Source organism: Malus sylvestris, chromosome 7 (genome assembly GCF_916048215.2).
Source record: "Malus sylvestris chromosome 7, drMalSylv7.2, whole genome shotgun sequence".
Taxonomy (NCBI): domain Eukaryota; kingdom Viridiplantae; phylum Streptophyta; class Magnoliopsida; order Rosales; family Rosaceae; genus Malus; species Malus sylvestris.
The window spans coordinates 10,291,413-10,312,860 of record NC_062266.1 but is presented as its reverse complement, the minus strand read 5'-3'; the positions used below and the strand labels follow the sequence as shown (position 1 = coordinate 10,312,860).

The 21,448-nt window shown below is 38.8% G+C and overlaps 2 protein-coding genes and 1 pseudogene across 5 annotated transcripts; 2 read left to right on the top strand and 1 right to left on the bottom strand.

Moving 5' to 3' along the window:
- The first annotated feature begins 2,330 nt into the window (after positions 1 to 2,330).
- On the top strand, positions 2,331 to 4,882 carry LOC126630076 (cytochrome c oxidase-assembly factor cox-23, mitochondrial-like). The gene is made up of 4 exons (XM_050300239.1): positions 2,331 to 2,358; positions 2,500 to 2,625; positions 4,163 to 4,239; positions 4,527 to 4,882. Exons 1-4 carry the CDS (start codon positions 2,331 to 2,333, stop codon positions 4,572 to 4,574), a joined length of 279 nt encoding a protein of 92 aa, XP_050156196.1. The 3' UTR covers positions 4,575 to 4,882.
- Positions 4,883 to 5,652: 770 nt separating this feature from the next.
- On the bottom strand, positions 5,653 to 16,136 carry LOC126630075 (cytochrome P450 714C2-like; annotated as a pseudogene).
- LOC126629124 (uncharacterized) lies at positions 5,898 to 13,993 on the top strand. 4 transcript variants are annotated; one of them, XR_007625666.1, is made up of 3 exons: positions 5,898 to 6,098; positions 6,226 to 9,535; positions 13,855 to 13,993. XR_007625666.1 is itself a non-coding variant. In XM_050299017.1 (2 exons), the coding sequence occupies exon 2, from the start codon at positions 6,949 to 6,951 to the stop codon at positions 8,017 to 8,019; it is 1,071 nt and encodes a 356-aa protein (XP_050154974.1). In that variant the 5' UTR covers positions 5,898 to 6,098; positions 6,226 to 6,948; the 3' UTR covers positions 8,020 to 9,966. The 4 variants fall into 4 exon arrangements, 1 of the variants encoding a protein (XP_050154974.1); XR_007625665.1 differs by having other exon boundaries at positions 6,226 to 9,457; positions 13,777 to 13,856; XR_007625667.1 differs by lacking the exon at positions 13,855 to 13,993 and adding an exon at positions 13,435 to 13,498 and having other exon boundaries at positions 6,226 to 9,115.
- Positions 16,137 to 21,448: the final 5,312 nt, after the last annotated feature.

Sequence of the window (21,448 nt, the reverse complement as noted above, 5' to 3'; positions counted from 1 at the left end):
GGCAACTTTGTCAAAGATCTCTGAAAAAGTTGAAACGCGCGAATTTTACAGTTCCAATTATGCTACTGTTGCCAACAAGCGTAAATAAACAACACCATTACTTTCTTAAATTCCTATATATGTCGACCTCCGTCCTCTATGGTAAGGCAGACTTGCAAGAATACCTAACTTTTCATCCTCCCTGAGAGTGCATTTTTAATGAAGCATCTCAAAATACTCAGTTTTCTTCCTCTCCGAGAATACCTCTTCAACCAAGTCCTCAAAATGCTTAACTCATTTCCTCAACAAGAAAATAGTTTTTATCGAGAAGTTTTGCATCAGTATCAAAACCTTCTACTGTTTTCTTCAAGAGCAAAAATATCTCATATCATCAGGGTTGAAAGCAAAGTATCTCATATCATGCTTTTTCCCTGTCTTTTCTTTGCCATTGCTCTTATATGCAAGACAAGGAGAAAGAAAGCAATCAGTCGGAACCTGAAATCAAACTTCCAGTCAGGAACTGACTGACTGGGACATTTCCTTGATTGCTTACCTTGCATTGCTCTCGAGTAGTCATCTTTAACTGTTGTTAGATCTCAAATTTCCTTAGCAAATACCTTAGAATAGTTGATATGATGTTGGCTTTTTACACTGAAGATGCTAGCATGGATGAGTCGTTGATAATCGATGTTTTGAAGGATCATTCGAAGGTAAAGGTTGCGCACCACTTTTACTATGCAAGAGACCGAAGCAGAAAGATCAATGATGAGCCCACAAAAGTTCAAGTATTGCATTGACATGCAACAACCTAAAGAATTTGAAATCAGGGGGAGATATTCATTAGGGGGAGTATTCGAAATAGATCAAGATCTTAACGAGACAGCCAATGTTTACATATGGCCATCCAAGGAGGAGTATTGTAAAAATGCATGGTAAATATGGATGTCCACTATGTAGTAGGTAAATGCTTAGTGGGTGTAGTAGGTGAAGACATTAAGTGAGTGTGGTAAGTTTTAATTTAACATCTTGCCTATCCATTTGCCTATATAAGGAAGGCCAAAGTGTAAGAAGAGAAAACAACATTAAAGAGATGAAGAAGAGAGGAAGTAGATATGAGAGAATAGAAAGAGTTATCTTTATACTCCTAGTATTCTAGACTCTCAATGAAAGCATCATTGATGCTCCGATGACGTACTCTAGTTACACTGACTATAGACGAACCTCATAAATATTGTGTCTTATTTCATTTATTCAATTGCACACGTACCGTCGATTTTACAACAAATAGAATAATACTTGTACTTGGTACTGATCAGGCAATATCTAGTTTGCTAACCCAATAATATTTGAAGACATGTATTTATTTTTTAAAAAAATGAGAAATTAGGTTCACATCCTTCATTTTGCTACTACATTGATTAAAACCTATTCATTTTCAATTTTTGATTAAGGTCCTTGGGTATTAATAACATCATTAATTATTTGAATAATAAAATATTTTTATTTTTAAATATATTCCTTTAGTGTTAAAAATGTTACAATTAGTACATCTATATTTTTTTTATCATATATTTTTATCTATAGTTTGTACCTATTTTTAATTCGCAAACCTTTTTTAATTTGTACCACTTTTCTTTTCATTTTTAATTTGTACCCATATATTAATTTCTTTTTGTACCCATATTTTTTAAAGTTTTATTTGTATTTGTACCCATGTGTTTACCGTCAATTGACATTTGTATATTTAATCAATGATAGAAAAATTACATATGGTATATTTATGTTTTATGGCTAAACTTTGTATCCTATATTTATGTTTTTAGTTTGTACCCACTTTTAATTTGCAACATTTTTTTTTAATTTGTAGTATTTTCTTTTTAGTTTTAATTTGTACCCATATATTAATTTCTTTTAGCGCCCATATTTTTTAAAAATTCATTTGTATTCATAATTTCTAATCTTTTATTTGTACCCTAATTTATTGATATTGTACCCATTCTTCTTTATTAATGTACCACTTTGTTATATGTGAAATGTATCATTTTTTTTTTTGTAAAATGTACCAATTTTTTTTACACTATGGATACATTCTTTTGCCATTTATTATTTCTTATTGTTACATAGTTTTTATCATTTTATTCAATCAAAATGTTTGAATTTTTTTTATTGTAACCGTTTCTAATAGTATTACAATGAGGGACTTTAAATTTATAGGATTATAAATCTCATAAAATACCAAACAATTAATGTCAAAACTATAAAAATAAAAATATTATTAGTAATATAATCAGGTGTATAAAGTCAATGAACTTTGATCAAACTTTGAAAACCATTAAGATTTTAGTTAAATAATGTTAATGATTAAGGACCGCATCCAAAGTATAAAAAAAAAAAAAGTTTGATTAAATAATTTAGATGGCTCAAGGGGAAATATGAAAAGATGAAGGGCTTCAAAAAGTGAATTACAAGAGGGGTAAAGTGAATCACAAGAGGGGTAAATTGTAAATGAACTTAATTGAGGGAGACAGACACACAGAGTAGAACAAGAAACAGCAACGGCATCGGGAGCGTCAACACCGCCGTATCCAAGCGCTGCTAGAATCTCCGATTCTCAGTGTTATCCTCAGTACACCGCCTCTTTAAAGTGTATGCTACTTCCAACCCTTTCATTGTTTTCTTCCGTTTTACTTCCGTTTTTTTCTCAAATTTAACCTTTTTGTTAACTTTTCTTGATTACCCCCAATTATTATCAGTTAACTTTGTTTTAAACTCCAATTATCCTCAAATGAAATAATAATTGGGATGGGGGTTGTTAATTAAAGCTTAATATTGAGTTTTGAGGCCCAAATTTGTTTATGGTATCCGATTTGCGAGTTAGGGTTTGTGAAGTTTTGCGGAGTTTGTTTCAAAAGTTTATATTTTTATTGGTGACAGTAAATCTGGGTTTAGTTTGCAATTCATGTAGAAAGTTGCAGCATAAAATTTAACACTTGAAAGGTTATTTTGGTCAGACACTTAAATTTCTTTTGGTGGAAAATTGTATAAAGGTGTTAGAATTATGAATATTTTATAAATTCGAGAGCACAGAAATACCCATGATTAGTTTAGATGAATTATCTATATTATATATATCTTATCCCAGTTTGCATATGCATTTTTAACAACTGCATTGCTTGACAAGTCTAGTGGTGAATCATTTGGTTTGTACAACTGCCGAAGTGGAGAAAATTCTTAAATTCGGTGTGCCCACTGGATTAAGTGGAACTGTAAAATTTTGCCACCATATTTTTTGAAACGCTATTTTGAACTGGATTGATGGTTAGATTGGAGAATTTAGGAATGAAGATTAGGGTCGATAATTAGGTTGATGCGGTTTTCCAGTAAGCTCTTCTAATTGCATCCCGTCCACTCTGGTATTCTGGTCTCTTTGTAAGGTTATTCTTAATGTTGATAGTTGCTAGTTGCTAGCTAAGGGCTATTATTAGAGTTGGCTCATCGTACCAACTGACATGATGTCTCATTCTCGAGCTTATATTGCGTGTACCAGTATTAGCCTTTTGGCCAGGCATTTCTAAGACCAACTTCATTAACAAATTTTCCACAGGATATTTCATCCACGCGGTATTTAACTTTTGTTTTATTGGACACCATGGAAGCATACATTATTAACTATTTTTGGATTAAGATAGCTTTCTTCTCTTAATCCTCCACGCGGTATTTAACTTACGTTTTGTCAATTACATTTTATTGTTTTAAGTTATCCATCTTCTCTGTTTTTGACATTTTTTTTTACTTCCCTCTAGTCGATTTCTTTCTTGGTTAGTTTTGATGTCTAGGTCCAATATCTAGCTCCTTTATCCCGTGGTAGTACTGAAGGGTATGCGATGATATAAGTACAGCAAGTTCCCATTTTATTTTATCGGATAATGACGGAGAGAGCTATACTTCTTAGTTTTTAGCTGGTAGCTGTACACAGACGTGCACTTAAGTCTTAAGGACACGCATTGGGATGGAAAGATGTTAGTGAGGGTTGGAACCAGTTTATTAATTATGTTGTTGATGAGTTTTACTTAGTTTTGCACACTCAAAATAAAGTTCAATTATTTGAAGTATTCATTTCTTTTGTAAAGCGGGAGCCTTATGCACTGGGTACGACCATTCATTTCTTTTGTAAACCTTGCAGGTCTGGAAGAAAATAACTCGGACAAGATCAAATGCCAAGAACATTTTGATATGTACAAAGAGTGCAAGAAAAAGGAGGTATTGACGCTTTTAGATACTTAATTCCTCTGTAGTCTATTGTTTATTGTCCTTCGGAATTAAAGACTGGACATCCTATCTCAGTGCTTGAATCGTTAAATAATTGTTTTCCATCATGCCTATGAGGTTCTTTGTGACGAGAAATAAATCTAATTGGTTATTATATATTTCAATAATCTTATTGTTTGCCAACATACTCACCAACATTCTGAAGACAGAAGGCATCATCTGTTTATGTTGGTACACTGCTTGTTTCTTATATGGTTTATGTTTTTTTGTTGCAACAGAGGTTAGCTCGATTGGAGCGCAACAAGACTAGGTCACTTTTCTCTTGAAACTCTTTTTGGGATCTTCCGCTCGTATCATAAGGCGCAAAAGTTATTTTTGAGCTCATTAGGAGTGGCATTAGATTTATAGAGTGCTATACTTGATACCGAGACAAATGAATGAACTGGCCCAATTCTTTGTTATTTAGAAGCTCAGAATTTGCTTTTCATTTTGTGCCATTAGTGAAACGGTGACGAGTGATTTAGATTGTCTGCAAACAATGTTAGACTTGGTTTTCACTTCAAGTCTGGATAGTTGGTGTTTATTGTGGAGTATCTCATCTTCATTGCAGAGTTTTCACAAGAAAAGAAATAAAGGTCGTACCCAGTGCACAAGGCTCCCGCTTTATGCAGGGTCTAAAGCGGGAGCCTTGTGCACTGGGTACGACCTTTATTTCTTTTCTTGTGAAAACTCTGCAATGAAGATGAGATACTACACAATAAACACCAACTGTCCAGACTTGAAGTGAAAACCAAGTCTAACATTGTTTGCAGACAATCTAAATCACTCGTCACCGTTTCACAAGAAAAGAAATAAAAAAAAAAAAAAACAGCTTGATCATTGTAGCCAAATCTGATTTGTGAATTCGCGTGTATTTTTGTTCGGCCACTTGTTCCACGTTTCATTGAGTAGCTTACCTGTGTATTATTCCCTGCTGTACGGGGATCATGTTCGGGCAATAATTGACGGAATCAATGGTTTGAATTCGTAGTATAGTAGCATAAACATTCTTACAGGCTGCCATGATAACTCTTTTCTATATATACACAGCTATATATAGGGTAACGTTGTCTTTCCGGCTATTTGATACTTGACATTATGGTGAGAAAATTTCTTATATGTTGTGCAGGTTAGTGCCTCGTTGAAGTTTTACATTCTAATAAAACCGCTATCATTTCACCTCAATAAAGAAAAACAGAATAGTGCGTCACAATATTTGCTAGTAATGGATGGTAATTTATGCAAACCTTTATAATCATGGAGAAGCATGAGTTGGACACAAGAAATCCAGCATATGAAACATTATTTTTCAGGCACAGAAGACATCAAACATATGAGCCCAAAAGCTTCTCGAACTTCATAGAGTCACACTCTCGTTGCGTGGGGAATTATGCCATGCTCAGGCTCAACGACCATGGTATAAACTGGCGAATGCCGGTATGTTGGCGAGAGGGAGAAACTGAACTTTGACAGAATCAAAGCAAGCATCACCTTAAGTTCTGTCATCGCCCAGTGTCGGCCAACAGAGATACGAGGACCATTTCCAAATGGCATGTAAGCTTGTGGAGACTGGCAAGCCGCCATAATTCCGTTGGCAAATCTTTCTGGGTTGAACTTATGTGCGTTCGGCCCCCATAAATCTGGGTTCTGGTGTAAAAAGGGGACTTGTATTTGAAGTTGCACCCCCTTTGGAATCACAATGTTTTTGAGTGTGACAGTTTCAAGGGCCTCTCTTGTTACAAAGACTGCCGGTGCACAAAGACGCAGTACCTCCTGAATCACCATTTTTAGCTGCACAAAAATGCAAGACGGTAAGGCTCTCATTTCCTTGTGTATTTTGGAATGCACTATCTAAAATTGTAAGAGATGTAATCTGTTTGGTGACATATCACTTTCATTTTTCGAAGCATCTCATTGTTTACCGGTTTATCTCCGCAGATTTCAAGCACCTCATCATGAACACGAGCTTGCCAATCTGGATGTGCAGCTAGTAACATGAAGCTCCATGACGCAGTACTGGCAATGGTCTCATGGCCAGCAAAGAATAAAGTCTTGCAGTTATCAACAATGAACTTATTGTGTGATAGGTCATTGTAATCAGCAGAACTTTTGGCGCCCTCTAGAATCATTTGCAGCAAATCTTTCTCATTCGAAGCTTCGACGCGTTGTTTTACCAGCTTTAAAATCATTGACTCAACTTCTTTCTCTAATCTCCAAATTTCTCTATTGTCTTTGGTAGGCAACAAACTCCGCATGTGTAAGTTTATCTTACATTGCCGGTCCCAAGCCCGGATAAAGGAGGAGGGGGAGGGAGTCAGGTAGTCGACAGTCGGCACTTCTCAGTTACGTCGAATCTTTATGAAAATGAATTCAGAACGAAATCGCGTTAAAGCTAGGGCGTCACCCGTAAGTGGCGCGCTGTGTGGCCAGAGCACAGTGATAAGTGAGCAAGGGTCGCTGTATCTCCATCGGCACCCAGAAGCAGTGTTAAATGAGCAAGGGGGCCATAGAAACTTCTTTTCGAACGACTCCAATCAAAGTTGTTTGGGAGCATATGCTCTTATCAACTTTACACATGACACACAAAAGAAGTAGTTTGATCCTATTAGACGGGGGAGGGTGAAGAAGCTAGGACAGAAGGGTAGAGTTCAAGAGAGTAGAATGCGTTTAGGAGCGTGGAATATAGGAACCTTAATGGGAAAATCTATGGAAGTAGTGGAAGTTATGGTGAGGAGAAGGATAAATATTATGTGCCTAAAAGAAACTAAGTGGGTTGGTCTTAAGGCAAAGGATCTAGAAAACTCAGGGTTTAAACTTTGGTATTCGGGCACAAATAGAACGAGAAACGGTGTTGGCATCATCGTGGACAAGATCTTGACACAAGATGTTGTTGATGTCAAGAGGGTAGGAGATAGAATCATGGCAATCAAGATTGTAATAGGACAAGAACTGATCAATGTGATTAGTGTGTACGTACCTCAAGTAGGGCTGGATACGAGTTCGAAGGAGAAATTTTGGGAAGACCTTGGAGACTTGGTGCAAGGAATTGCTCAGACGGAGAAGTTATTTATAGGAGGAGATTTAAATGGACACGTGGGCGAGGAGACAGGCAACTATGGAGGTTATCATGGGGGCCATGGTTTTGGGGAGAGAAACGAGGATGGGGAAGCTATCTTGGATTTTGCAATGGTATATGATCTCTTCTTAGCCAACACATTCTTTAAGAAGAGAGAAGAACATGTGATCACCTACAAGAGTGGGTCGTCAAAAACACAAATAGATTTTCTTCTAATGAGGAAAGGGGATCGTATAACTTGTAAGGATTGCAAAGTTATACTGGGAGAGAGCTTGGCTAATCAACATCGATTATTGGTGATGGATGTACATATCAAAAGAGTGAGAAAAAAAAACAGGACTTGGAAGTCCCCAAGGACTAGATGGTGGAATCTAAAAGGAGAAAAACAAGTCATTTTCAAAGAGAAAGTAATCACCCAGTGTGTGTGGGATAGAGAGGGGGAAGCTAGCCAAAGGTGGGATTCCATGGCTAGTTGTATCCGAAAAGTAGCAAAAGAGGTATTAGGAGAGTCCAAGGGCTTTGCTCCACACCAAAAGGAATCTTGGTGGTGGAATGAGGAGGTACAAAGAAATGTGAAGGCTAAGAAGGAATGTTGTAAAGTCTTATACAAGGATATGACCGATGAAAATGGTGAAAGGTATAGAAGAGCGAAGTAAGAGGCGAAGAAAGCTGTGAGAGAAGCTAAGTTAGCGGCTTATGACGATATGTATAAGCGACTAGATACCAAAGAAGGAGAGTTGGATATCTATAAACTAGCTAGAGCAAGGGAAAAGAAGACAAGGGACCTAAACCACGTCAGGTGCATCAAGGATGAGGATGGAAAGGTTCTTGTTACAGAGAACGCGGTCAAAGATAGATGGAGAGGTTATTTTCATAACCTTTTCAATGAAGGACATGAAAGGAGTACTTCTCTAGGGGAGTTGAGTAACTCAGAAGAGTGTAGAAACTACTCATTTTATCGTCGAATCAGGAAGGAAGAAGTGGTTGTAGTTTTGAAGAAGATGAAACATAGAAAAGCAGTAGGCCCAGACGATATACCGATCGAAGTGTGGAAAGTCTTGGGAGAGATAGGTGTAGCATGGCTCACTGACCTTTTCAATAGGATTTTGAAAACGAAGAAGATGCCAAATGAGTGGTGAAAGAGCACTTTGGTGCCTATCTACAAGAATAAGGGCGAGGTACAAAATTGCATGAACTATAGGGGTATTAAGCTAATGAGTCATACAATGAAGCTCTGGGAGAGAGTCATTGAGCATAGATTGAGGCAAGATACACGGGTTTCGGACAACCAATTCGGGTTCATGCCAAGGCGCTCAACCATGAAGGCAATCTATCTCTTACGAAGATTGATGGAAAGATATAGAGATGGGAAAAAGGATTTACACATGGTCTTTATAGATTTGGAAAAAGCGTATGATAGGGTCCCAAGAGACATTCTTTGGAGGATTTTAGAGAAGAAAGGAGTACGAGTAACATATATCCAAGCTATAAAGGATATGTATGAAGGAGCAAAGACTGCCGTAAGAAATCATGAAGGACAAACCGAAAGCTTCCCCATAACTATAGGATTACATCAAGGCTCATCCTTAAGTCCTTACCTTTTTGCGTTGGTAATGGATGAGTTAACATGACATATTCAAGATGATATTCCTTGGTGTATGCTTTTCACAGACGATATAGTCTTGATAGATGAAACTCAGGAAGGGGTAAATGCGAAGCTTAACCTTTGGAGAGAAGTGTTGGAATCTAAAGGTATTCGCCTAAGTCGATTAAAGACAGAATATATGGAGTGCAAGTTCAATGCAAATGGAGGCCAAAATGAGTTAGGGGTGATGATCGGAGATCAGGAAATACCAAAGAGCGACCGTTTTCGCTACCTAGGATCTATTTTTCAAAAGAACGGAGAATTAGATGGAGATCTCAACCATAGAATACAAGCTGGGTGGATGAAGTGGAAGAGTGCATCCGGCGTGTTGTGTGACCGCCGTATGCCACTGAAGCTTAAGGAAAAATTTTATAGGACGGCAATAAGGCTGGCGATGCTGTATGGCACAAAATGTTGGGCGGTGAAGCATCAACACGTACACAAAATGGGTGTAGCGGAGATGAGGATGCTTCGTTAGATGTGTGGGCACACGAGAAAGGATAAGATTAGGAATGAGGATATCCGAGGTAAAGTAGGAGTAGCCGAAATTGTAGGAAAGCTGAGAGAAAATCGGTTACGGTGGTTTGGACATGTGCAAAGAAGGCCTACTGACGCGCCAGTTAGAAGATGCGACTACGGGATAGAGGTTCAGGGCCGAAGGGGTAGAGGAAGACCTAGGAAAACTTTGGAAGAAACTCTAAAAAAAGACTTAGAGTACTTGGGTCTAACGGAGGACATGACACAGGACCGAGCACAATGACGTTTTAAGATTCATATAGCCGACCCCACTCAGTGACTTGGATTTTTCAAGTCTCCAACCGAGAAGTTTTCCTCACTCGGGAAATTATGGGAACACTACCTCAACCTACATGCTCCACTCACAAAGCTTCAACATACAAGCTTCAACAAAAGAAAAATTCAAAGAACTTGTGAAGAAGGCTTTGGTGTATTTAACATAATACGTTGAAATAAAACAAAGCTTATTTATTGATATCTCCGATAAGTTACAAATATGTACATATACATGAGTCAAAATAAACAAACAAGAGGGAGACTTCACAAAGGTTGCTTAGGAGAAGTCTCAACAGTCGGTAGAGCCCCAGAAAGAGAAGGCACCGGCGAGGGATCATTCGGAGCCTCAGTACTGGACATAACCCTAGAAGGAGAAGGCATTGGAGGTTGATCATTTGGAGCTTCATTACGCGGTACAGCCCCAGAAGACGAAGGCAATAAATGCCTTTGGAACAAACCCACAAACCTCTGATGATCAAGTAAAATCTGACCATCAGATTCCTTCATCTGGTCAAGCTTCCTCTTCATGTTTGTAGCATAGTCATGTGCGAGCCGGTGTAACTGTTTATTCTCATGCTTGAGCCTTCCTGTTTGAGACTCATCACTTCAACCGCTAATGATTCAACTTGGCGGGTTCGAGTAAACAGGCTTTGGGCCATATTAGACACAGAACCTGCACACTGAACATTGAGACCCAGATAATCCTTAATAGCCAACTCATCATACCGTTTGGAAAGTAGTCTGTTATCTTTAGGAGTGAGAAGGTTCCTGGCCACCACCACAGCGGTCATATCATTCTTCATCACGGAATCCCCAACGTTAAGAGGACCAGTAGGGGATAAGAAGGATAGGCGCCATGTTGTTTGGAGAAGGCGTGGTTGCCTCTTCAACAAGGTTCAAGTCAAAACGACGGTCGGAGGGGCCAGACATTTTCAAAGGTGTTGAAGAGAGAAGAGGTCGGACAAATCAAGATATTAGAAATGCAAGAAAGGAGCTTCTACTGGTGGATATTCAAGTGTGCTTTGGAACTTAATGCCAACCTCTATAAAAATCTGCACTCGACGGAGCTTCAGAAATCGAAGAGGCGCCTGCTCAGAAATCGAAAAGGCGTTTGCTTTCTCAAAAGCTGGGCTGCTTAAAGACCAAGAAGGCTGATCTCAGAAATCGAAGAGGCGCTTGTGTTCTCAAAAGCTGGGCTGCTCAGAGACCATGAGGGCCGATCTCAAAAATCGAAAAGGCACCTGCTTTTTCAGCCTTGTCAGCACCTGTCACATGCACACTCAGCTTTGCGGAAATTACGGGCATTCTGTCGAAGATTTCTGGTGAAGTAGAAAGCACGTGAATCTTACTGTTCAATCATCCATTTTCCACACGCAACATCAGCTCATGGGTACCACATATAACTTTGCCAAAGATCTCTGACAAAGTTTAGACACGTGAAGCTTGCAGCTCCCATTACATCGCTATGACCAAGAAGGGTAAAAGAATAGCAAAGAAACAGCACTAACAAAGTTTAGACACATGAATTTTGAAGGTCTAGCTACCATATTATTACCCACAAGGGTAAAGGAACAGGACCACTGCTGGATAATTGGAAAGTCCCTGTGTGTCAACCTCTATGCTCCGTGGCAAGGTAGACTAGCAAACATGCCCAACCTTTACTCACATTCGAGAAAGCACTCCTAACAAGATTGCTTGCTCCAAGATCGAAGAGACACCGCCCTCTGAATCTCGAGAGCCAGACTCCCAACATGATTACTTTCTCAAAAATTGAAGAGACACCGCTCTCCGAATCTCGAGAGCCAGACTCCCAGCAGGATTGCTTTCTCAAAAATCGAAAAGGCACCGTTCTCCGAATCTCGAGAGCCAGACCCTCGACAGGATTGCTTGTTCGAAAATCGAAGAGGCATCGCTTTCTCAACTTCGAGAGCCAAATCTCTTTGGATAAAGCTTGTCTGTAATCTTCACACGCAACATCAGCTTTCCAGATACCACAGATCACTTTTTCAAAGTGCTCTGACAGAGTTAAAACACGTGAAGCTGACAGCTCCCATTATCGTGCTATGACCAAGCAGGGTAAAGGAATAGCATTACTACTTGTTGTTAGGGAGACTCCTATATATGTTGACCTTCATCCTCAACGGACAGGCAGACTTGCAAAAATGCTCAACCCTTCTTCATATCTGAGAGGGCACTCCCAATGAAGCCTCTCGAAATACTCAACTTTCTTTCCCCCCGATAATACCTTTACAAACAAGCTACACCAGAGCAAGAATATCTCATATCATCAGGGTTAAAAGCAAGAGTATCCCATATCATGCTTTTTCTCTGTCTTTTCCTTTGGCCTTGTTCTTACCTGCAAAACAAGGAGAAAGAGAGTAATCAGTCAGCACTTAGAATCAAGCTTCCAGTCAGGAACTGACTGCCTGGAACCTTTTACCTGGCATTGCTCTCGAGTACTCATCTTCAACATCTTATGCTTCCAGAGAAGATACTACATCTGTCTGAGGGACAAATGGGGCAAGTGAGAAGGATACAAGGAAGCATGTGGAGACAAGCGTAACAGAACACGTGTCGATACATCCACTACTTTGTTAACAGAAAAAGTATCCCCTATCAGCAGGGTCGAACGTACTCTGGATTTGATGGACTTTTTTTGACCCTCAAATTCTTCAGTCGACCTTAAACTCTGGAGGAAACCAGAAAACCCTCCAGCCCAGTTCAAGAATAAGCATGTAGAAAATTACTTCTTCAAAAGCAAAAGTATCTCATATCATCTCTTCTTCTTTTTCTTCTCTTTATCCTTTATGCTGCCTGCAAGATAGGGAGAATGAGAACAATCAGCCGGAACTCGAAATCAAATTTATGATCTGGAACTGATTGCTTGGAGCTCTGATTGCTTACCTTGTCTGTCACCTCTTTCAGCAGATCCCCTAGCTCGGCGACTTGGGGGACTCCTACTACATGGTTTGTATCGCGTTTGACCAAGCCTGAAACTACAAGTAAGCTTCAAGTGAAATTGATACATTACCTTGTGCATCTCCACCAGTTAAAGATACCACCCCTGGATGGAGGAAGAGTACTTCTAGAGAAGATGCCACATCTACCTATGAGACAGATAAGGCAAGTGAAGACGATACCACACTTCGGTACTTAGAAGTTTCGTGATTACGAGATCATTCTCCCACAATATTTCCAAATGTCATTTGTACTAAATCATTCACTTGTACTCACTAAAGGAGAGCTTGAACCTATGTACTTGTGTAAATCCTTCACAATTAATGAGAACTCCTCTACTCCGTGGACGTAGCCAATCTGGGTGAACCACGTACATCTTTTGTTTGCTTTCCTGTCTCTATCCATTTACATACTTATCCACACTAATGACCGGAGCAATCTAGGGAAGATCACAAACTTAATACTTTCTGTTGTACCAAAGTCCTCATTGATTATGTGCATCAACAATCCTTAAGTCCTTACCTTTTTGCGTTGGTAATGGATGAGTTAACAGGACATATTCAAGATGATATTCCTTGGTGTATGCTTTTCGCAAATGATATAGTGTTGATAGTTGAAACTCAGGAAGGGGTAAATGTGAAGCTTAACCTTTGGAGAGAAGTGTTGGAATCTAAAGGTCTTCGCCTAAGCCGATCAAAGACAGAATATATGGAGTGTAAGTTCAGTGCAAACGGAGGCCAAAATGAGTTAGGGGTGAGGATCAAAGATCAGGAAATTCTAAAGAGCGATCGTTTTCACTACCTAGGATCTATCTTGCAAAAGAACGGAGAATTAGATGGAGATCTTAACCATAGAATACAAGCTGGATGGATGAAGTGGAAGAGTGCATCTGGCGTGTTATGTGACCGTTGTAGGCCATTGAAGCTCAAGGGAAAATTTTATAGGACGGCAATAAGGCCGGCGATGTTGTATGGCACAAAATGTTGGGCGGTGAAGCATCAACACGTACACAAAATAGGTGTAGCGGAGATGAGGATGCTTCGTTGGATGTGTGGGCACACGAGAAAGGATAAGATTAGGAATGAGGATATCTGAGGTAAAGTAGGAGTAGCCGAAATTGAAGGAAAGATGGGAGAAAATCGGTTACGGTGGTTTGGACATGTGCAAAGAAGGCCTAATGACGCTCCGGTTCGAAGATGTGACTACGAGACAGAGTTTGAGGGCCGAAGGGGTAGGGGAAGACCTATGAAAACTTTGGAAGAGACCCTAAGAAAAGACCTAGAGTACTTGGATCTAACGGAGGACATGACAAAACCGAGCGCAATGGCGTTTTAGGATTCATAAAGCCGACCCCACTTAGTGGGAAAAGGCTTTGTTGTTGTTGTTGTTGTTGTCTTTGGTAGGCAACAATCTAATCTATCACCATGGTGTAAGAAGAAATCAAAGGTAGAGAGCATAACTAATGAGCAGATAACCATTTCGTTTTTAGTTTTTAGTTATTGTTGTTTTTTTATATTTTAATTTAATTGAAATCTTATTTGGTAACTATTTTCAGTTTTCACTTTTCAAAAAAATGAAATTTGAAAACCAAAAAAATACTGCTTTATTGATTTTTCAGAATTTTGCGTTGAATTTTCACTTTTTGGTAGTTTCCAAACAAGATTTAAGTATTCAATTTTCAAAAAAGTGAAAACTAGAAATTAAATATTGAAAACGAAATGGTTATCAAATGACTAACTTTTCACTTTTTGGTTTTTCAGGTTTTCAGTTTTTTTAAAACTAAAAGTATTTACCAAACAAAATTTTAGTTCTCAGAAGAGTGAAAACTCAAAACCAAAAACTCAAAACCAAAAACTAAAAAGTAAAAATTGAAAATTGAAAGCGAAATGGTTATCAAATGACTCCTAAGCAAACATGTTATGAAATACCGTACCTAAAACCAGGAATCCCCATCATTCCCTTATTCACAACTTTCTTCAGAGCCCTAAATTTTACGAAAATTTCTTTTCCTTCATGGTAACTGCTCTGAAAACAAGCTCTCGCGATTATATCTGAGGATAAGTTTCTCAAATTCTGATCCACTCTAAGTCCTCCCTTACTTTCGATTTCTGTTTCCCAACTTCTTAGCTTCAGGGTTGCAGACTCAACCATTACGTCCATCATGCCCTTAGATAAAGAGTTGCACGATTATTTGTATTTGAATTGAAAGCATTAAAAGTAGATGCTTTAAAATGTTTCGTAAATAAAATTCGAACTATATTCACGGTTAAAGATGATTCAAAGTAAGGGAATTTTAGCTCAAGTAGTAAAAGTTAAGAGCATTTGCTTTTGTCCTTGAGGTCAAGGATGGAGGCAGCTATGGCCTACTGGGGGCAGCTGCCCCCATTGAAGTTTCGTGTAAAAGAAAAAATCACGATACTTATATAATTTGAATTTATTGTATTAAAATACTTTAACATTAGTTGAAATTTTTAATTAATATGTATGAAAAACTATAATTGTGAAAAGATGTCTACAAGTTGGCTTAATGAAATTTGAGAAGAAAAAGAAAGGCAATGAAATTATAGAAGACACTCTTCTAGCACGATTTTTTCTCCCTCAAGAATAACTGGAGGTTAAGGTCGCCCCCCCACTAAAGAAAGTTTCTAACTCCGTCCTTGCTTGAGGTCTTTGGTTCGAATCCCCCCTCCACCAATATCACTTGTATATATATAAAAAAAATATTGTCCAGCATTTTGATAGTTTAAAATATACCTTAACTAGCTCGGGAGCATTGATTTTCCTTTGATGTGCCCAAATTATGCCATTCAATGATAAAAGGCCCTGCCCGAAAAGTGTCCCCCCGATCGTCGAAGTTAACGAAGACACGCCTAATTTTGAGGACTTGCAAGGCCGATTTCCTTCAGCACTTCTACATCTGTTATGCATAATCACTGTTTGTGTGCGAGTCCACACACATATATTTGCCCTGCAACAAAGACCTTATACTAAATCAATATCTTTGACGCCGAAGGAAAAGAAATGGAGCCCAATAGTTCCTTCCTAAATCCTAACACCAAGTTTGAACGAATATTGTTTATATCAATATATGTTTCTTAAAGTTTAATCATGTACAACAATTGCAATGAATATTTGAGTTATTTGTGTGATACTTTTTCTTTCCTGATGAAGCATCATCTTAACAAGGAATAAGCAAATTAAGCCAAGTAGCTCTTTGTCCAGAAATATTTCTCGTTTCAATGTTAAAAAGTATGTTAGATAAGCAACATAGCGCTTACCATATTCGTTTCGCCATTGCTCTATGTAGGGGAAGAGTTTTGAGGGCCATTCATGGGAAATAATAGAAATTCTCAAAATTCCCTGAAAGTTTGTTGGCATGAGGGTTCAAACCCCTACGCTCCAGTTAGAAAAGCTTTAATCAACCCAACTTGTCAACAAGTTTTGTTTTGTTATGATTGTATGGCTAAACTATTTACAAAGATTGAAATCTATAGTCTTTTGTGGAATTAGAAATCAACAAAGCCCTAGCCACTAGCAGTAGCAGCCGCACTTTTTCATTCCCCTCTTATCTCTCTCGTCCCCTGCATGTAGACTAGGGGTGGGCACGGGCCGGGGATTACATTTTTTAATATAAGAACCAGACCTTACCCGACCCAGTTGAAACGGGCCGGTTCGGGCTGGGTCCACGGGTCCATGGGTGTTTTTATTTTATTTATTTATTTTCTTCTCTTCTTCTTTAACTCTCTGGATCGTTCTGTGAATCGGACCATCACCTTCTTCCCGGACATCCTCGTCTCAGTCATCTTCTTGTCGAGCTTCCTCGTCGTGGTTTTGAGCAGCCACTCCGTGCAGTGGCGGTGGATGCTACAACGCTAGTCCTTATGGCCGAGTCCAAACTGTGTCCCAAACTAGAAGAGTAGCTCCCACCACCACCTTTGGCTGCGCCGCTCGAAATCGAACACGAAGAGGCCTACAACTGCCCATCTCCACCGCTAACTCTCCATATCAGTAATCATTCACCTTACATTAGCTTCACATTGATCAAATCCAATGAATACCTAAATAAAAAAAAATTGAATTGCAGAAGAAAAATTAAAAACCCTAACCCATTGATCAAACCCCTAAATCAGTAACCCTAGGCCCTAAAACAACACAATTGACCCCAACCCCCAAATCAAAAAAACCCTAACCCAACCAAATCCCTAAATTCTGAAACCCTAGAATCAAACCAAATTTTGATCCCAGGCCTTGAGATCGTCCTCGGAGATCTTCTTGTCGGGCTTGGCGGCGTCAACATGCCTTTGTCGGCGCAATCGTCCTCGATCATGTGCTTGATGGTCTGCGACTCCAGCGCCACCGCCTCCTTGACCTCGAACGACTTATCATTCGAGCTCTTGAGGGTGATCTTTTTTTACGACGACGACATGGTTGGTGACGGTGAGACTTGAGAAGGGTGACTGGTGAGATTGGGTTGTTGCTCCATTCCTCGCAACGCCATCAATTGTCGATTGATTGGGTTACCGATAAGGCACTGACTTTGGAGAGAGACTGTGGGAGATGAAATCGAGTTCGAAGACTCGAGTCGAGTGACAAAGTCGAGGTCAATGACGAGGAAACCTAAAACTAACAGTTAAGATTAGATGGAGAGATGCTTTCTTCAATCTCGTTCGTCCATTTCAATTGCAAAAGGGCCGGTCCGGGTACCCGCAGTTCCTATCCTTCTAGAACCAGCCCGAACTGAAAATTACAAAGGCCCACCCTGCCCCGCCTTGTTTCTCTTTTTTAAAATTAAGAACCAGCCCGAACCTTGATTAACCACCCCGACATGTGGTTCCTATACCCGTTTGCCACCCCTACTCTAGACCCCCTCCATGTCCCTGCCTCAAATTTCTCCATTCTTCTCCATAACTCGCAGCCAGCCCTCCATTCAGCCCGATAGCCCACTCTCGTCGTCTCTCCGTCTCGCCGTCTCGACAACCCACCCACAGCCCTATGAAATCTAAGTTATAATTTCTTCATGATGGGTCGCTCCATTTCTTGATCTTCTCACTCCTGGCTGAGATCCCCAGTCTCTCTTATTTATTTTGTCGATTTATGGGTTTTTTTTAAGGTAAATTCCAGAGAGGGAGATTGAAAATTTGGTGTAAATTTATGGGTTGTTGTTTTGGTTCGTATCGCAGATTTGTTCGATTTTTCTGTTATGGGTTTGTTAGTTATTTGAATTTCAGATGAATGAATGTAATTATTGCTGTGAGTTGTGGATTAAGATAGTAGTTTGATCGATTATGTGCTTGTGTTGCAGATTGATTTCTTTCCAGATTCGTTTCTTTACCAATTTCTAGATTTATTTATTTATGAATTTTCAGATTTAAAAAAAAAAAAAAAACCTTGAAAAAAACCGAATCAGACTGAAATCAAACCGAAAAAAATCTAAACCGAACAAAAAAAATTGACAGAAAACCGAACCGAACAAAATCGAACAGTGATTTTGATTTGATTTTCGGTTTCGGCCAAAAATCGAACCAAACAAAACCGAAGCTAGCCCTATGGGAGTGTATGTCAACTATTTAAGATTGAATACATACGCAGGGGCAAATGGGCAAAAATTAATCCATTCGTTGTGGAACATGGCAGGTTAACTTTTTTATGATAATAAGAAAATTGCTCAAATGTGGAAAAGCAAGGCCTTTCTAAAAAAAAAAAATATATTTTAAATTTTTAATAAACTAGCCTCACATGACGTGGTGGAAGATAGAGCTTTTTTATTTTATTTATTTATTTTTTAAGGTAATTTAGTAAAAAGTCAATAAAAACTTTACTATTTAGTCATATATCAATGACATGTTTTTGTTTTGAACTTAATCAATGACATATTTTTATTAATTAGACTTAGGTCAATGATGAGTGCCACATGTGCTTTAAGTCATTATATGTAGTTAAAATTTGACTCTTTTATCTTTCTCTCTTTTCTCTTTATGAATGCTACATGGTCTTCTCGATCTCAACAAAGTCCACCAATATCCCAGTAGTAAAACCGAGACCCCAGGTTATGAACTAGAACTCAGACTTCTACCTCCATATTTTCTGGCGAAGCTTCGTGATTTTCCGACTAGTTAAGGGTTGGGAACTCATGAACTTTTTCCTTTTTATGGTTCTGATCTTATGCCAGAGTTTGAATGTGAAAATCTGTTTGATTTGGTGAAGGTTAAACGAAAATCAACTCAGAGAAACTTTCCCCAATTTCTGATGAAAGGCCGGTGAGGTTGCAGGTATTTTCCAGCCAACTCCAGCTAACTCCAGCCATGGCTTAGCCTCAATTATGTATATTTCTATTCCTTACCTCTTGAGCTTTATTTTGGCTTTTGAATCTTTGAATATGGTTGAGAAATGAATCCGTTATGGCCATTTGAAGTTTTCTGGCCACCTCCCCTCGATTCTAGTCACCTCCCCTGCGATTCCAGTCTCTTCTTCGTTGGTTTTCGATATGAATTCACATAACAAGAAACAGACACTGCGTTGTAGTGGTTGAATCCACAAACCTATTTGAATCTTAATGCACCATCATAGAATAGGAAACTGACACTGCAACGAAGTGTCTGAATCCACAGAACTGAAAACAGACACTACGTTGCAGTGTCTGAATCCACAAACCTGTTTGAATCTTAATGCTTAATCACAGAACAGGAAATAGACACTACAACGAAGTGTCTAAATTCACAAAATAAGAAACAGACATTGCGTTGCAGTGTCTAAATCCACAAATCTATTTGAATCTCAAAGCACAATCACAAAATAGTAAACAGACACTGCAATGAAATGTCTGAATCCATAGAATAAAAAACAGACACTGCAATGCAAACATATTTGAATTTGAATGCACAATCATAGAACAAGAAATAGACACTACAACAAAGTGTCTGAATCCACAAACCTATTTTAATCTGAATGCACAATCACAGAACGGGAAACAGACACTGCAATGAAGTGTCTGAATCCACAAACCTATTTGAATCTTAATGCACAATCATAGAATAGGAAATAGACATTGCGTTGCAATGTCCGAAAAATGGAGGTATGTGATTGTGCATTAAGATTCAAATAGGTTTGTGGAGGGAGGTTTTTTCTTTATATGATACTGTCCCTACTTAACCACCTGCACAATCCTCAGGTGTGGGGTAATTCTATTTAAAGTGCTTTCTCTCCTCCCTCTTGGCCAATGTGGGACAATGGGTGTTCCAACACTTCCCCCCCCACGTGAGACCCCATTTTATGGATCACATGTGGAGATCCACACATCGGCAACCACGTAGAGCCCAGTGAGGGCTCACCCATCATGTCGGGCCAAATGGGGACCCACACAATCACGTGGCATCTTTGGCCTACGTGGAGCCATGTCGGGACTGACCCATCACGCCAAGCCAAACAAGAGGGACCCATCTAATCACGTGGCAATATGGGCCTGTCCCCTGTCTCTAATACCATGTAGAATTTTTCAGGTCGACGGGCCAAGGGCCCATTCCAACAACACCGATACTATCCCCACTTAACCACCTGCACAATCCTCAGGTGTGGAGTTTTATCACAAAAGATCTCGATGTTAGTTAGAGTGGGGTAATTCTATTTAAAGTGTTTTCTCTCTTCCCTATTGACCGATGTGGGATAATGGATGTTCCAAGACGCTAACATAATTATCTTTACTGCTCAATAAACTTACATTTAAAAAACACAACAACCTTACTAAAGAAACTGTTTGCGGGTCCATTCTCGGGAAATGGCCTATATTTTCTTCAAGGTTCAAACACACTTTTCCCAAAAGTGGCGTTGCAAACCAACCTTTCCAGATGCAATACTGAACACGAATTCCAAGCCTTATGCAGAAATTCAAACGTGCACTCTAAGCAGTATTATATATATCATGTACTATTATTAGTAGAGGTGCCCAGAAAAAAAAAATACAAAATATGATTACAGAAAATCTGTTTGTTGAACCATGCATCAGAGAAATAAGATTACAAAAACTGCTTTGATAAATCAATCTATGAGTCTGATAAATCTAGAAAGTGCAGTGGCAGATAAAAGGTTCAACTTCCATTTGATGCAATCAACGAAGGGCATGGATTAGCCTTTCCCAGAAAGTCAATGACAGAAAAACTACAATTATTGGGGCCTTCAAATCATTATGAAACAGTTATCATATTCTAAGGGTTTAGTTGTATTATCCTATAAATCCGTATGATGATAATTCACATGTAAATTCAATCAATTAGATAATATTCGTATGTATCAAACACATATATCAATAAACAAAGCAGTAAATAGAAAAAGAGTCAGAAATAATCTGACATGTGATATCAAGAGAGGCATGTTGTCACTGTCCTAAAGCTGTACAACTCCAAGATACAATTGTTGATACTCAGTGCTAATCCATAAGTATGATTATGGCAGACAGGGTGCCAAGTAGTGATTAGTAGCCCATTAATGATGAAGATGTGTAGAAGGATTATATGAGATATATATGAGTACTACAGTAGGGAGAGTAGGAAAACAATTGAGTGTATTTTAACATTTTGAGGAGTTCCCTATTTATAAAACTCTATATGATTGTAAACACAAAAATTTTGTATCGAATGAAACAAGAACACGTGTACAAAGTAGATTTGTATTGATAAATTTGTACGGTTACAATCTCT